This window comes from Odontesthes bonariensis, chromosome 11 (genome assembly GCF_027942865.1).
Source record: "Odontesthes bonariensis isolate fOdoBon6 chromosome 11, fOdoBon6.hap1, whole genome shotgun sequence".
Lineage (NCBI taxonomy): Eukaryota > Metazoa > Chordata > Actinopteri > Atheriniformes > Atherinopsidae > Odontesthes > Odontesthes bonariensis.
This window is the reverse complement of record NC_134516.1, coordinates 21981869-21998871: the sequence shown is the minus strand read 5'-3', so window position 1 is coordinate 21998871 and position 17003 is coordinate 21981869. Positions and strand designations below refer to the sequence as shown.

At 39.9% G+C, this 17003-nt stretch overlaps 1 protein-coding gene across 2 annotated transcripts in view; it reads right to left on the bottom strand.

Moving 5' to 3' along the window:
• The window catches only part of LOC142391804 (interleukin-1 receptor accessory protein-like 1), a 259529-nt gene that overhangs the window by 13458 nt on the left and 229068 nt on the right, over nt 1-17003 (bottom strand). For both annotated transcript variants that reach the window (XM_075477883.1, XM_075477884.1), the window contains exons 8-9: nt 6472-6617; nt 2297-2443 (exon numbers count right to left, since the gene is read on the bottom strand). In XM_075477883.1, the coding sequence (XP_075333998.1) occupies nt 2297-2443; nt 6472-6617 (293 nt within the window). The remainder of the gene's footprint in view (nt 1-2296; nt 2444-6471; nt 6618-17003) is intronic.

Genomic DNA, 17003 nt, shown 5'->3' with positions numbered 1-17003 from the left:
AGCAGTAGCATCAGTTAAAAAAAACAAACAGGAAATTTGCAGCTGTTACCGACATGACAGCAGAATGATGGGCACGTGCAGCCAATTGCAGATTCACACCGTGATTACCACTAACTCGAGCTTGCTCCAATTATTTTTTCCGCTTGTGTTTGGCTCACATCCAGAAGAAAAAAAAATGTACCCTGAAAGCAACCCCGACTGCAAAAACAGTCTGGATTCTGTGAAAAACGTGACTTAAAACAATCATTTGCAAATCTCAGAAATCCACATTTCAGAAAATGTTGAGGGGCGGTCGGTGGCGTAGTGGGTTGGGCGGCCGCCCCATGTGCAGAGGCTGTGGTCCTCGCTGTGGCTGGCCCCGGTTCGAGTCCCGCACCGAGTGGCCCTTTGCTGCACGTCTCCCCTGTCTCTCTTCCCCTTGCATTCCTGACTCTCTCCAACTGTCCTATCATTAAAGGCATAAAAAGCCCCAAAACAATATTTAAAAAAAAAGAAAATGTTGAAAGTGAGACATTTTACTGTTATTTCATGAGAAATACTACAGCATCTTGAATTTGTTGGCAGCAACACGTCTCAAGTTGAGGACAAGAACATGTTTATCCTCCTCTTCTCACAACAGTGTGTAAACATCTGGGGACTAAAGGAGACCAGTTGTTGGACTTTTGAGAGAAGAAGCCGTCTCATTCTTGCTTGATATACGATTCTAGCTGCTCAGCAGTTCCGGATCTTTCTTTATTGTAGTTCATGTTTAGTGATGCTCCAAATGTTTTCAGTTGGTGAACGGTCTGGAGTACAGGTAGGTCAGTCCGGCACCCGGACTCTTCTACTGTGAAACTATACTGTTGTAGTAGTATGTGGTTTAGCATCATCTTGCCGACTTCTAAAAGGTTGAAAAAGGTTGAAAAAGAAGTTGTCTGGATGGGAGCTGTATATACCTTTCACCATTGATGTCAGTTGCCAGTTCCATGGGCACTAATGCATCCCTCACCATCAGAGATGCAGTGCTTTTGAACTGAGCACTGATGAGAAACCTGATGGTTACTGTCTGGTGGGAGTCTGGAGGATGTGACATCCACGAATCGTCTGACCACAGAACAGTTCGTCCACTTTGTCTCAGTCGGTTTTAAATGAGCTTTAACCCAGAGAAGACGGCAGTGTTTCTGGATCATGGTCACATATGGCTTCTTCACTGCGTGATAGACATTGCGGATTTTGATTCATCTTACCATAGAAGAGTTTTCCACATATCTGGAAGTGTTCCTGAGCCATGCAGTGATGTCTATGAGAGTCTGTTTTTAATGCAGCGCTGCCTCAGGGCCTGAGGATCACGCAGTCCGTTGCACAGAGATGTTGAGATTATGTACTGTTTATGTTTAGATATTTAAGTCTTTGCAATTTCATGCTGAGTAACACTATTCGGAAAGCGCTCCACAATTTGAAGATGTGGTTCTTTGCAGATTGCTGAACCTCTGCTCATATTTAGTTCTTAGAAACTCTGCCTCTCTAAAGTGCTTTTTAAACCTCGTCATGTTAACTTATTTGATGTAACACGTTCCGCCAGCTTTCTTTTTTTAGTACCACTTATTTTTAAAGACATTTAATACTCTAACCTAACTTTTTTGAGTCATGTTGCTGCTGCCACATTAAAGATGAACTTATATTTTCTATCAAATATGATAATTTGAATAAAACATTGGTTTATGGGATTTGAAAATCATTGCATTCTCTTTTTATTTACATTTTACACAACGCCCCAACCTTTTTGGAGCTGGGGTTGTAAAACACACTTTAACAGCTGCAATTTTCCAATAATTGAGGCAGCATTGTCACTTTAAAGCTAACGGTGATACTTTGCCAGTTAGAAGTTTTGAAAACCGCTAAAGCAATCAGAACTTCTCTACAGAAAAAATGGAATAAATCAAAGACTGTGAAGGTGCTTGCTGCCCTGTAAAGGAGCACTTTACTGAATATTCCAGTGGGAGTGGGTGGAAAACATTCACAAAAATCAAGAACAGGATTTCTGAGTTTGAAACAGTCATTCAGACTGATGAATCTGCATAGGAATGGTGCCACCTGCAGCTTTAAGAAGTGAGAAATAGTCCAGGTGTTCTGTGTGCAGAGCCGCATTGATACTGTTCGGTATTTGGATGAGATTCCATCTGGATAAAGAAAGGATGTTTTCACAGTGATGAAAGCTGCTTTAGAAATCCTCCACTGCACAACAAACACTGTAGTATAGCAAGAGTTTATACTATGATGTGAAATAAATGCCATCTTTCATTTCATCTCATCTTACCTCCATCGATGTCTTCGCTACCAAAATGGTTCCTGTAGAAGAGCATCAGCTCAATCCTGTAACACTTATATAGAGTCACAAGGCAGATCAGCAGCAGCAGGATGGCTCCCAGACCTCCAGCTAGCTCCACCGTGTACATCAGCTCTGCTAATATTCCAAAGATAGAGAGCGGAAGGGGAAAGAAGAGAGATATTTGGATTATTTCTTTACAAATGAATAAGACAAACAGAATTGAAGAGAAGTTAAAATCAAGATACAGACTGTCTGTATGCAAAAGGGCTCTTATGAACAGCCCCTGAAAAAAAAGGGTTCTTAAAACTGAGGAGCTGTATTAATCCTTTCCACCAAATATAAAGTTGAATAAGTTTCGGTGAACAGCTAACCTAACACAAGTATTATAGGTATCAAAATACCTCAAAGAAATTCTGCAAAATGTTCATTTAAAAAAAAAGAAAACATGTTTTTTCTGACAATTCTTTGGAGTTACCTTTGTCTTTAAAAAAAAATGTGAATCCAACATTTTTGCTTCATGTTATTGAGCTGAGTAATCTAAAACAAGTCCCTATAGGCCAGTTTTGAGCGACAGTGTGGCAACAAGCCCAAGAGAGAAGAGACAGAAAAACAGCATGCAGGTAAGTGTAACTCAGTGTTGTACTACAGAGGCAGCAAAGATTAGAAAGATAATGATTTCAAAGACAAATATTCTAATAAAAAGAATAAAATCAGGGGAGCTCTGCAAAGGTCAGTATCTGGTTTACAAAGTGTTGTGTACTTTGCGATGTGGTGATTTTCTTTTCTGCCAGCCGTGAGAGTCGTTTATCACGTCTGTGTAATGCTTGAAAATCCTCTGATGCGCTTCACCTTTAAGCAGGTAAATCTTCACCCGTCAACTTCATCACCACAGGCCATTTTTTCTGTGGAATTCTGTAGAAGCTGGTTTATCCATGTCAAGTTTAAGAACATTTCTAATGCAGCTGTTAATTTGTTTCAACTTAGTTTTTCATGCTTTCACCTTATCTCTTCGTATTAGTATGTGTAAATGGTGCCTGAAGAGGGAAAATTGAGGGCACAGCGGGGAGTTCAAAATATTTTGTAAGACTTTTTTTTTTAGCTTGATCAGAGTTTCCACATTAAATGGTGCATGACAAGGTATAGGGCAAAAACAAGGAAGAATTTCCCTCCCAGACACCGCAGTTTCCTCCATCTTAGATTTTCTTTCTGCTTTTAAATTCCAGTAGGCAAGAGCAGGTTTGCGTCCCACAGCAGCACTTCCATAAGTAATCAATCAAAAAGAAATACATGATGCAGTCATGACAGATAAAAAAAGCTGCAGTTGCTGATGTTAAAAGACTCCATCTTATGAAATGACTCTGCAGTACCTCCACATTTGTTTGTAAAAGGCTTTTATACATCTTCTGTGCTTCTATTCACCCAGGCTACGTTTGAGTCAGTTTTTCTTGATTTCCCTCTCCATCTTTTCATGTTGTTCATTCCAGCTTGATTGGATCCGGATGACACATAACTCAAAGCCGAATGAAAGCACAACCGCATCCATACCTGTCGTTTAATGCTTCCTGGCTTGACTTGGATAATAAAAAACTTACACTGAAGCAACCGGTGCTACAATAGCGTGTGACAGATCACGCTGCCACACTTATGAAGATCGGTTATGTGTACACACAGCTGCAGAGCTGTAAAGCTCCCGGCTGGTAGCTGAAAACACCTGACAGATCGAAGCAGTCCGCGCTCACTGCCATCTGTCATCACTGTAGCCTGATAGCAGCTCATGGAAACATGAAAAGGTTCAGGGGAAGCCAGATTCCAAGAAGTGCTAAAATTTAGTGTTGCTCATTTGGTTTTACATCAGATAAGTCTAAATGGTACCGTTTAAAAAAAAAAAGGTCAATAGACTCCATTGTTGTTTGAGAGGTGATATTTTACACATCAGGACAATGGGCTCAACCATTAGACTTTATGGTTGAGTGAGTTGCCTTGAAAACCAAGTTGTTTGCTTTGTCTTTTAATGATCTTGTGCCTCTGTCAAGGCTTTCTTTCTTTTTTTTTTTTTTTTACAGTTTTATGCCGGATGTCTCTCCATCTTTTGCAGTTCAACATTTCCTTGTGACTACGCCTCACAAAATCTGGGTGGTCAACCTTCATTGGCTGACTAATGGATGGCAGTAAAAGCCCGAACAAACTGCGCTGCTGCACACGCGCATAAACACGGATGGAAGACGGCTCACGTGCATCACCATCAATCACTGATGCGCATTTAACCTCGTCGGAATGTGCGATGCCCACCCTACTGCAGCGGCCATCAGGCTGACAGCTCCCATGATGAGGGATGATGTTCTGGAGAGCTAACGAGCATGGCCCGTGCTGCTTCATCACGCCTGTCTGGTGACGACCTTCAGCCAAACTCACCAATGTACATTCCCAAACAAAAGAGCAAACAAACTCAGGGCGGCATGAACACAGGCTTCCCCATCCATTCTCTGATCTTAGTTTTTTCTCCTCTCAGCCCTCGAAATCACCCTGAATTAGTTGACTTCTCTGGGAGTCTCTGCGGCTAACAAGCACTCCTCGAAACTCTACTTCTCTCTCACTTCCTCTTCACTGTCCTCCCCACCTCCACTCTGCGCATGCTGCTTCCCCGCTCAAATATCTGGACAGTATAACGAGCCAGCTGCTTCTCAAGCAGCCTAGATTACAGTGGAGGAGGCCAATTCTTCTCTGCCTGGCATCCATATTGTAGCAGTGCTGCAATGGGACAGATTAAGACAAATTAGCTCCTGACGACGAGAAGGCTGAATTTGATGGAGCCTCATGGCATTGGGCAATTTATCACTTCTTCTTCTCCCTCTTTTTCTGCATCTCTCACAGTTGAGGGTGGCGGATGAAAAGAAGAAGACAAGCCAGAGTAGTTGCTGAATTGTAAAACTAAATTGAGAAAGCTGGTATTTATGTCAGTTTTGTTGCTGCTGTTTTGTGAGACCAAAAACACTTTGCTGTAGATGATATGGAAAACATAAAAGTTGGTCAAAAGGACTTGGAGAAAAATCAACTTTTTGACAACAGGAAATTGTACAAGAAGTGGAAATGAGGACAGATACACTGCCTACAAGTGAAAACACATGCTGACCGATGCTGCACGATTCAAAGTGTGCGCGTGTGTGGGGGACCAAAAAAAAGAGGCAAGCAGTGAAAGAGTGAAAATGTGCTCACACTGAAACGACCAAATTCATTTGAGCTTCAAGAGACAAGACAAAGAAATTAAAACATTTTGTTGTGTCAAACAGTGACTGGGGTCACACTGCATCAAAACTACAAATTCAGGAGACAAAAAAACACCTGAAAAAAACATGGGAATAACAGGATTTCTTGGAGTCTTGCAATCCTGCGAGAACTAGGCTAATCTTCTCCAGTTTATTCTGAGATTCGACTGTGGAGTATAAACCCCTTAATATAGCAAATGGAGGGGAACTGGGCTAGCATCAAAGCTGGATCCAAGGCTTCAAGCTTTAAAGAGAGGAAACATAACTTACTATGTAAATGTATTCAATACTGAGAACTTAAAGGCTGCAGAGTGCCACCCCCCACCCAGCTCACTTACATAACCACACCAACAAATGGGAATCCATTTCAAATAATCATGGAATCAACTTTCAAATAGTCACCCTGAGTGAGGCAGAATCAGATAGCAAAAGTCAACAATGTTTTGCTGGAATAACAGAAACGGTCTTGGTAAGAGTTCAGCAATCAATGGGGGGTGTTTGTGCCAGGCAGTCAAACAGCATGTCAAGCATCATAACGCCAAAGGCTGCCTCTCTCCAAAAGCAATTTTTCTTTCTCTACAAAATAGTGCTTCCTGAGGCTGAGGTGGATATATATAAGTCTTTTTTGCACTATCTACCATACTGTCCCATTATTTCCTCCCCGAGGCAGGAAACAAGTGGTCAATTCCCAGAATCCTGCATGTAGTTCTTCTTTGTATCAGTAAACTGCTGCAGGAGATTCACTGTTGTCAGAGTGAAGGCCTGTGCTAATAAATCCTGCTTTTCACCTCTTAAGATGTAACATGCCATTATTATATATCAAAGCTTGGGAATTAATCACTTAGATTAGTAGACTTGGACACATTATTTTCTCATCTTACAAATGACTACCTTGCTCACCTTTCTTGGTGAGCTGAATGTTTGCCTGCCGCCGCCCGTTGCCATTCTCCACGTAGCAGGAGTAGTTGCCCAGATCGCTCTCCTCCAGAGAATCGATGGTCAGAGAAATGGAAACCTCCTGCTCACCCAGGTGCTCCCGAATGGTCCTGCAGGGGTACGACAGTTAACAGAATTAACTATCGTACGGTGACATATGATGACGGATAACTTTCATGAAATTAATGATCCATCTATTCATTTTTTCCTTCAACTATAACACAAAGGTTTGGTTGAATACTGATGTTCTTATCAACTGTATCACTGACTGTGCTATCGGTGAAGACCCACTGATAAACCCACTATTTTCCACCTGTCCATCACCAAACAGCAGAAAGTTTACAGTTACCTGGAGAATATCTGATAGATTTAGCAGCAGGAACTGATGTTCACCCAAAGCAAAAATCCAGAAACCTACTGCAAAGCAATGCGTCTGTTAGATGTGTAAATAGACCCAATGCTTGCAGACTCATATTCACATTTTCTTTAGACAAAAAATAAATAAATAAATAAAACTTTTTTTGGTTGCATCGTTCCCCAACTTTAAATCTGCATTTAACATTGATTGTATGGCCACTAGAAGGCAGCAGATCTATTTTAAACTAAGTTTAAAGAGCAAAAAGGGGCCAATCATGTACAGCAGACACATAACAACAGTACCACAACATTAACAGCATTAAGTTAAATATTTGCTCTCCCCTAACTTAGTAGGAAAGTATTTTTTCTTGTTCTACTCTATTCAAGTGATTTAAGAGATCTTTGTCCAGCTGCCTATTTGTTGCTAACTTGATGCAGTTGATGGGAATTTATATATGGAAACTGCTTAGAAAAGGAAAAGAAAAATCAGCCAGTTACTAAATAAGCTTTTTATTTCTGTCTATCAAAGACTAACTTTAACCAGACAAAGTAAGAACAGCTGAGCCCCATCAGAGGAATCAGTTGGGTAATCCAACCCTTGACAAGAGAAGCCTTTGGTGTTGTTCTTCTATAAGTGAAGCAATTCCCTAAAGACGTGACATAACGGATGCTTTGGCAATATTTATTGTAATCCCTCTTGGAGTCTTGAATTAGGACACTGGCTGGTCTCAACTTGCCCACAAACTTGTAACCCAAAGCCTTGCTCCATGGATTATTTTGTCATTCGTCAATGTTCCATTATTTAGCAAAGCAATTCCGAAGCAAGGTTGCCACTGGTTGTAATTCATTAGAAGTAGTTTTATTTATTGGAAACAAGCAAGGGGAAATCGAAAACTCTTTTTTTTTTAGGAATGACTTTCCTCTCTGGTAATATCTGGGATATCGTATCATATTTGGGCAGATGTCAGTCAGTCACATGATTTTATTTTTTGCTGTCTCAGACCAGAAACAGCTGGTGAGTCACACCATCTTAATCTCTGCCTGGCCAGATGCAATTAACAAAAGGGTTCCCATGTGCTCTAATTTGCATCAAGTCTTCTCCTGGACAGGAAAAAAATTGCCTCAAGTGAGCAACTAAACACTATTTGCACATTATCCATTCACAGTTTCTGAATCACATTCTCCAAATACAAGCCAGCTATTGTTTCAGAATTCTTGGGAGAACCCAGCTGTTGTATTGCAGGACTGCAGCTTTTCCAGCTGCGATACCAAAATAAGCAAAATGCAGCAAATTTAAGCAAACAAATAGAACCGATGAGGATTTATCACTGCAACAAACAGTATAATTCATTGATTACCACAGCTTTAATTGATTTGCCACAATGAAATCCTTATAGCAAATAAAAATGACTTCCCTAATTCACAAGGCCTGGTATAAATATGTCTGTTTGAATATGAGGCAGTGCTAAGAGACTATGTAAACTGAGAAAATGGAAATTGGAAATGTTTTGGATGTTCACTCAAGCTATGAGGTCATTTTTTATCTAAGAGTGGCACATTCAGTAATAATTGCCTGCTCCCATAATTTTCCTCCATTCATAAGACGGTGTTCGCCTGCTCAGACCGAACAAATCTTGTGCTTTTACGTCTTTGCCATCTGATTGAGACCCAGACAGATTAAACAGCCCTGGACTTGGGAGATGTCCTGGTGATGCTTAAAGGACAATTTGCTGCTTAAGTCACAGACAAGTCTTGAATGTGAAAGTGTCAGATGATGGACAGCATTTATTGGTTCGTATTAATGTTTGCACAAAGGCTTTTGGACTCTTGTTTGATAAAAAAAAATGAAACCAACACACAAAATACAAATTTTAACAACAAAGACTTCAAACAACTTTGCAAACTAGAAATCTAACGGCCTCATTACCGAATGTGAGGTGTGCTTCAAAGTAGTTTCTGACAGTCTGTATTCAAGAAGTCTGATTGAGACGGAAAAAGAAACACGTGTTATAGTAAAATAGAAAATGAAATAATAATCACACTCAGAACATCAGAGAGCACAGAGAGCAGAAGTTGTGCTTTCAGTTTTGTAATGCAAGTGTTTGTAGGTATGAGTGCAGATTCCAGATAACAAGACCAGGTTACTAGCAGAGAGCAGAGAGTATTCCCATTCACATAATATGGATTTTTCACTGTACAAAGTTCGCCTCGAGAATTTTCTGAGCTGTCTGCGGCAAGAACCCTAAAATTCATAAATCCTTCCCCTGGGATTACCAGCTTCCATCTGGGTTCTAAGACATCATCATAGATATGCTTTGCACTTGAAACTTCTACACTGTAGCTTTACACCCATCGTCCTTCATGATTAATACGCAGGTAACTGCACCAGAAAGACCCTGGGTTTAAATCCAAGCTTGATAATTTACCGACCTTTGTGTCAGTGTTTACTTTTCAGAGGTAACATTTCACTCCATCAATAAAACAAAACTACATAAAGGTGGGATCAGACTGCCCATGACTGAACAAGAAGCCAACATAATGTGAGTCGTGACACATTCCCCCTGGAAAAGTGCTGCTCTGTTGACTCACTGAGGCTCTTGATGTTGATTGATTCTGAAATATTGGTATGAGGATAATAGCAGGACTGTCACGATACAGGGGCTCCCTTTCACACAGCATTTTCTCAGGCTAGTTAGAGAGATAAAAGGCACTTTTGAAGTTTTTTGTTATAGATGAATTAGAAATCCGTATACTCTGTCACAATGAAAAGTGCCCACACAAAAAGCATAGAGCACCGCTTTTACTATTTGACAGAGTGAGTGCATTAGAAGAGTACCATGATACAAGTAAGCTTATTTTTTTCGCCCACTCAGCAGGATATTGTGTTCATTAGCAATGAAAAAAAGAAAAAGGATTTTCTATCCACTTCATTATCACGGCCTTCCTGATTTAAATGAGGAGAAAGAACTGTGTCATACTGTAGTTAATAGGCTTCAGAGAGAAGCTCTGACATTGCTAACCAGCCATCAGGAAGAGACACCTAGATATTCAAAATGCCCTACTATAGTTTTAATACTTTCAGACATACAAGGCACTTTTCAGCTAGACTCCTCTATTAATGGGCCTAGCTGATATCTAATCATATGTGGTTAAAGCTACACTTTTTTCAGATTGTATGGTTTTATCTGCTTGTACCACAAGGTAGCGCAACAGGAGAGGTCAAGGAAGCACAAAGGCTGTTTGGATAGAAAGAAAAAAATATATCATATATACATATCTGAAGTGGATTTCTATATCCCACTCCCAGCTCAGGGTGGAAATATCCAGCCTCCTCATCTTACTCTCCAACTAACTTCAACTTCAAATCATGCTGCATTAGCTGTACCTCATATTTGGGATGTTTGTTGCTTTGCTAATCACAAAAAAATTAATTCTCAACAGTAAAGAAAAAACTGTGCTAACAATGTTATGTTTTATATCTCAACTAGGAAGTCAGACTTCTAATTTGTTCTAGTTTCTTTACAATTTTTCCCAGGTGGCTGTTGGAAATTCTAATTTCCTTTTTAATTTGAATACACCACAGCAGCTCCTGCATTCCCAAAATAAACGTGCTAACTTGGGTAAAAAAGTGGCCCATTAAAACAACAGCGCTTAATATTAACCTCTAAAAACTTAAATGAAACAGAGATTGAATGTATTCACTGACTGGCTGGCTGTTATTCTCTATGGTGTGATGTTTTACCAACTTTAGCCAGTTCACCACATGACTTATGAGAAGACTAAGCCTAAAAGTACCAAATGTATGTGGCTGATCGACAAATGAGGGAAATATAAGTATTTAAGCATAAAATTGCGAGTCAAGTATTTTTTTTATTGGCTGATGTGTGGTAGTGAGCTCTCAGGCTATTTACTTTATGTTCTGTTATATGGTATTAATGTGCTTCAAAGGTTATCCAGTACTACTGATCTCAAAAGATGCAGAACATGTGAAAGAGAGGGTCACTCCACACACTAAAACAGAAAAAGGTAAATAGTGGTGTAAATTTATGGTGTCAAAAGGAGCTGTTCTACCATAGCATTTTCTTAAGACCTCAGGAAGTTGTGTGGGCTTGTAAAAAAAAAAAAAGAAAGAAAAAAAAAAAAGGACAGCCTATATTACGTCTCATTTAAATTTACTGGAAAACATTTATGTGTGAATAAATATCCATAACAAATTTGAATGGTGAAATCCTTCAACAAAAGGGTGAAACATTTAATCGACCTTTTCTTTCATTGGAGCCACTGACAACATGGAAATAAATACAACCGATTCCCATTATAGCACATAACCTATTCATAAATAGAGCCTTTCCTAATGAGAAATGTTAATGGCTGAACTTAGAATTAATAAAAAAAACAAATCAAAACCTTGTCTGAGCCAAAACTTGACACGAGCGTCACATTTTGTATCGGGGATTGATTTATGTAAAAAACTATTTTCTATTCACTCAGTTCATTATTTAAATCACAAAGTTATCATTTCACATTTCTGCAAACCACAGACCAGTTGTTGCCCTTAGGATGTCACCCACAGCTGATTTATCAGCGGGTTCGTCTTGTTGTCAGTTTACTACCACTGGGTAGAAGTGATGAAGAGGCCTGTTTTGAGCCAAACAAGAACCTTTTGTAAGCACTACTGGGTGCTTTAAGCTACCAAGTAATTATGGGTAAGGAACAGCAAAGTAAGTAAGTACATTTGTAAAGCTGACCCAAACAGCAGGTGTAAAAATGAAAAAAAAAGTACATGAGAAGAAGAACTATTCCTCTTTCGCAAGGAAGACAATTAAGTGTTTGCTGTCTATGTGTAATATTGCTACGCCTTGTGTGTCAACTTTTGATAGAATGTCAATATTTAACACAATTTTCAACCAGTGACAAATCCTGGTCACTGGTGGTGATCACAGAGAGGGGTTGGGGGTGTGTGGGGGATTGTGAAAACCACTCTTTCACTGGTGGAGTTAAGCATGCTCATTGTTTACTGCATTATTTCAACCTTAATGTCAGCCACCTGGTGCCTAGACTAATATAATCTGGTTAAAACTTTAGAAAAAAAACTTCTGAGACAAGAGAACAAACAAGGAAACAATGGTGGCAAAAAGAACAAGATCCCTCCTGCTGGGCTGCAAAAACTGGGTGTATGAGCATTTAATCTTTTTAATGCTGCAAAAATCGCTTCTATTTCAAGCCCCTGTTTAATGATGCATGGGGCTAATAGTGCGAAAAGGTGTGGGGGCCACTTGGGCATTCATCCGCTGCTTGCCGCAGGGCATTTGAATATAAAAACTCATCTAATTCTTGCTGATCAATGAGCAAACTAAACAAAGCAGATTGTGAAGTGCTGGGGATATAAAAACTAACTACAATACAACCACTGCTGCCATGGCAATGCTTTACATTAGCTTTACAAAGTGCTGCTAATACCCGGTATCCCACAGAAAATATCTCTCTGCACTGAAATTTATTTTATTGACTGTACACAAAGAAGAACCATTGCAGTATATGCCATTATTCTGTACAATGTACTAGCTGCTTTATAAAAATAATAAAGAAGTGCTTCTTTATCTCAGCTTTTGCAGAGGAATAAAAAGGTTACTTTCTGGAGTTGGGGTGTGTAGGTACTGCATGCCTGTGAGGAGGAGAAAAACTTCCGCTTTCCTTTTTAATTCCTGTGAGCTCATCATTCTCCCTTGCATGGCCAGTCAGGCAGAGACATGGGGCTTCACAAGGTTGGGATATAGATCCATGCTGATGGCTTTTTAAAGAGTTGGCACTGGTGTGTGACTCAACATAGACAAAGCTGATGCTATTCGGGAGCTGGCGAAAAAGAAACAAAATTGCAGCAAAACTCATATTGATCATACATGTTTGCGAAAGTCTTGAGTGGAGAAATATGTGATATGTGGGCTCCTGGAAAAGAGGAGGCAGGGACACACGCACGCAAACATATGGCAGGCGATGCGTTTAAAGGTCTAAGACCATGGTTGCATTTTTCTGTGGCACCGAATGGAGATGGAAGCACATCAGGAGTCTGAAGGTTGTTGTACCACAATGAGACATTGAAAAAAAAATTCATCAAGCCCATCAATTCAGATGATGGGACCACATGTTTTGGAAACGATGTCATGGGTGAAAACACACACCATGGCTTCATTCAAACATGAGCATCCTCACATGTTAATTCTTAACCTTTCATTGGACAAGCACACCTTCTTTGAGGCTTTGAAGCTCCTGTTATCACATCCAAGCACTGCCACGCATCTTTGCTTGATCTTTTCTGGTGCAGTCTCTTCCTGTGACACCTCGCCTTCTGTGATGTACCATGTTTTCACGCTGTTCTTTTTGTCTAAACGTCTTGCTGGTTGCTTGCTTGATCGTTCCCTTTTCCCTGCTGTTTGCACTTGAGCCGACTGCACGCCAAAGGTTGATTTGAATCAGATCAGAGCCAACTCAAAATATGAAATTTTAAACAATGACACATCCCCCAGTACGCAACAGCATGAGCTGGCATGGATGTGCCGCACTGTTGCATCAGTCAGTGGTAAGAGTGCTCCGCTTTTCAAAGCATCTACACTTGAGAGGATGCTGGACAAAGAGCGATGTTCAGCGTGGACAGATCTAACTTCATCTCATTCTGTATGTGCATACTGAGATGTGTAAGCCTGCACTCAATGTTTCTGATAGTGGCATATCTGGTAAAGATGTATGTGCCCTAAATGGACGTTGGTGGTATGACAGAAAGGACTGCTGGAAAATAGAAAACATGTGCCTAATAGCCTTTAAATGCACAGATATGCCCTGTTTCAAGGAGGGAGAAATGATTTTTGAAAGGAAATTTAGGCTGCTGTGCTAACCCTGTTGCTTCATGAGCCTGACCTGTAATAAAATGGAGAAATGGAAAACAAGCATGCTGAGAAATCCCCGTCTTTATCAAGGTGAAGGTCAGAGAGTATGTGATAAAAGTGTATATGTGTAACAAACTAACAAAAGTGATACAAGAGTATGAAAAATAACATTTAAGTCATCTCTGTCCTTAAATAGTGAGATGAGAACAAGCTTCTCCATTGATGGAAGAGTTGGACTTTTTGCTGAAAGGATCAATGCACTAACTCCTCTTAAACTCACTCATTAACAAAATTGATTCGAGCATTTGTGACAGTTTTTGTCACTAAATTTTCTCATTTTTCCCAACAAAGTAATCCATTTATAAATGGAGAGGAGGTCAAAGCGTCATGAAAACAGTCATGAGTTGCAGCTCAATAAACAGTTAAAAACAAGCCTCACCTTTAAGAAATGACAACAGTCAAATCCTGCTTTGACCCCAATGCTCAAGCAATAATAGTGCAAACCTTTCAATATTTCAAACACCTACATTCTTTCACTGAAACAACAGTCTCAATGCATGAATTTATTTGTACTTTTACAGTTTAATATTCTCCTTTTTACTTTAGGATAAATACTTTTTTTTTTTTCTGACCTAGATGCAGCTATCCAGCTAGTTTATTTATCTATTTATTTATTTCTACTTTGCAGGATGTGGACAGTCCCAGATATGGTCAAACAAATTATTTTGATATTGACTACTTTGTGTAATTATAGTATGAGAAACAAATAGTGACAGATTCTGGACCAACACTGCGGTTAATGAGCGAACTTGTGGCCTTTGCAGATTTTCAGAAAAAGTATGAAATGCCAAGTGTGTGTGTTTGTGTGTGTGTGTGTGTGTGTGTGTGTGTGTGTGTGTGTGTGTGTGTGTGTGTGTGTGTGTGTGGGGGGGGGGGCTTTGCCCTGTACTCTCTATATTTAGATTGTTTTTTGTCCTTTTCCAATCACATTCCTGAGAATAAGTATTAAATAACAACACTTCTTGACTGAAGTGGTTCTTGTCGAAATTCGTTCTACAAATGTTTTTCATATTACAACATCTTTGAATACAAGTTGCTACGATTTAACATCTTGATTGTAAATCACAAGTATACATAATGCTAAGAAATCTCATTCTGGACATTCTTTTAAACACCCTTCATGCTTTATACTTAAGCAAAGACCAGAGCCGGTTCTGACCTCCATGGGGCCCTAGGCAAAAATATGCCAAGGGGACCCCATAATTAAAGTCGTCCATTCACCGCCCACCCCACACCCCCCAACCGAAGACCACAGAGACAAAATTTGTCTGACTCAAATCAAGTTTAATGTGCAAACATGCTGCAATCATTGGGAGGAGCACAGACTGTTGCTAGATGTTCTGGTTCTGCACTAGCATCTGATCCTGTCTGAATTTCCTCTGACAATGGTGGCTGTACTGAACATGTGACTGCCTCATCAGCTGCATCTGGCTCGTCTGTGCCTGTACTACCTGAACATTGTGCTGGCCCTCCACTGGCTGACTGACTGGAGTCTGTGCTGGTCAGAAACTTAAGCATAGTGCCTGTAAAATATAAACAAGGCTTCAATTAATTTAGCTCCATCAAATTGGTTGCATTTTAAATTGACCGTATTTCCTCAGTTTATAGCCTGCCCCCTAATAGTAGCTTGCCTCTTTTAGTAACCTGGTCTAAAACATTTTTAAATAAATTAATATGTTAAGAAATTCATATGTAAAATGAATTAATATGCTATATAGCATTGGTTATTATGAATATTGTGATACATTATTGTGACTAATGTGTTTACTATTTACTAATGTGTTTATTATATTGTGATTCACCTTCGTAATGCCACAAGTTTCATTCATTCACCAAGAGGTCTGCATTTATTAGTCTGTGGGCTATCCAAGCAAAAACCACGCCCCCTTGCTATTGTTAACATGTCAGTCAAATAATTGATACAAGGTTGAGCTCCACATTACATTGCCATGTCGCTCTGTCCACGTAATTCTATTGATGCACTGAAAACCTAGCTGTAGTATCCCCCTTTCGTTGCCAATAGACCCAGGTCGTAATTTGACATAATTATTACTATTATTATATTATTAGAATAGTATCACTATTTATTTAGACCTGCAGTCGGCACAAACAGTGTCGAATATCGCGAGGTGCACTTCCAATGCGCAGCGAGAAGGGACACACCTCTCGGTTAAAGCCGCATATTCCTCTCATCTCCCGCTGCTGACAGGAATATGCACAGTTCTTTTGTCTTCATTTACTTTTGTACTTAGTATACAAGCTCTTCTACAAACATCCCGACCACTGTCACCCTCCAGGTGTTGAACATTGAGTCTATAACAAGCACATTATGACCCGTTGCTTACTTTATCACCCTGCCGTTGCCATGCACCCCTGCCTAACGACGGTAAACAAACTTGCAGCATGAAATATTTACCCCGCGTCTCATTCAGAAAAACCTCCACTTCCTCAATATATGTCCCCTACAGAAACAAATACTTCCTGTGTACTTAGCAAATGAATGAATGTATGTTTTTTTTTCTTCTTCTTGAAACCGTTCCCAAGATCCGCGATTGTTAGATAGTCTCCCTCAGTTAACAGTTCTCACGATTCTCACTCCTGTCCCATACGAAATTAGCCACAGAAGGGCAATTGCCAATGGGTAGCATAACCAAAAAGAGAGGGGTTACGTTGCCTTGCTTACCTGACTGCTGTTCTCGTTGCTCATTTTCAATGATTTTCTTTTTTCGTTCCCAGAGGGAATATGTCGTTTCATATTCCTACCTATCGCTACCACACTCTGCTGCTGCAAGAACAGAATCAATCAATAATCAATTCGCGGTTTTTTTTTTTTTTGGAACTGTCAACGTCAGTGACGTAACGGGTCGCGCGGGGCCTAGTGTGCGTATTGGGCGCGCCGGCTCTGGCAAAGACCCAACATCACAAAGCCTCCAGGTGAGGTCCTTGTTCTAAGCCGCTAACTCCCCCTTCAGATTTTATACTCCTATACTAATTATATTTTATATTCCCATGTCAACATAGTTGAAATTAATATGTCAGGGTGAGCTCATCCAGTACAAGCAAAGAAACCAATCACTCCTAATCCTAAGAACTTCAATAAAGGCAACCTGACATTACATATCTCATCCAAAACTTTCAGATAATTCTATGATAGTAAGATAGAAAAAAAAACACATAAAAAAATTCAACGGACGGCTA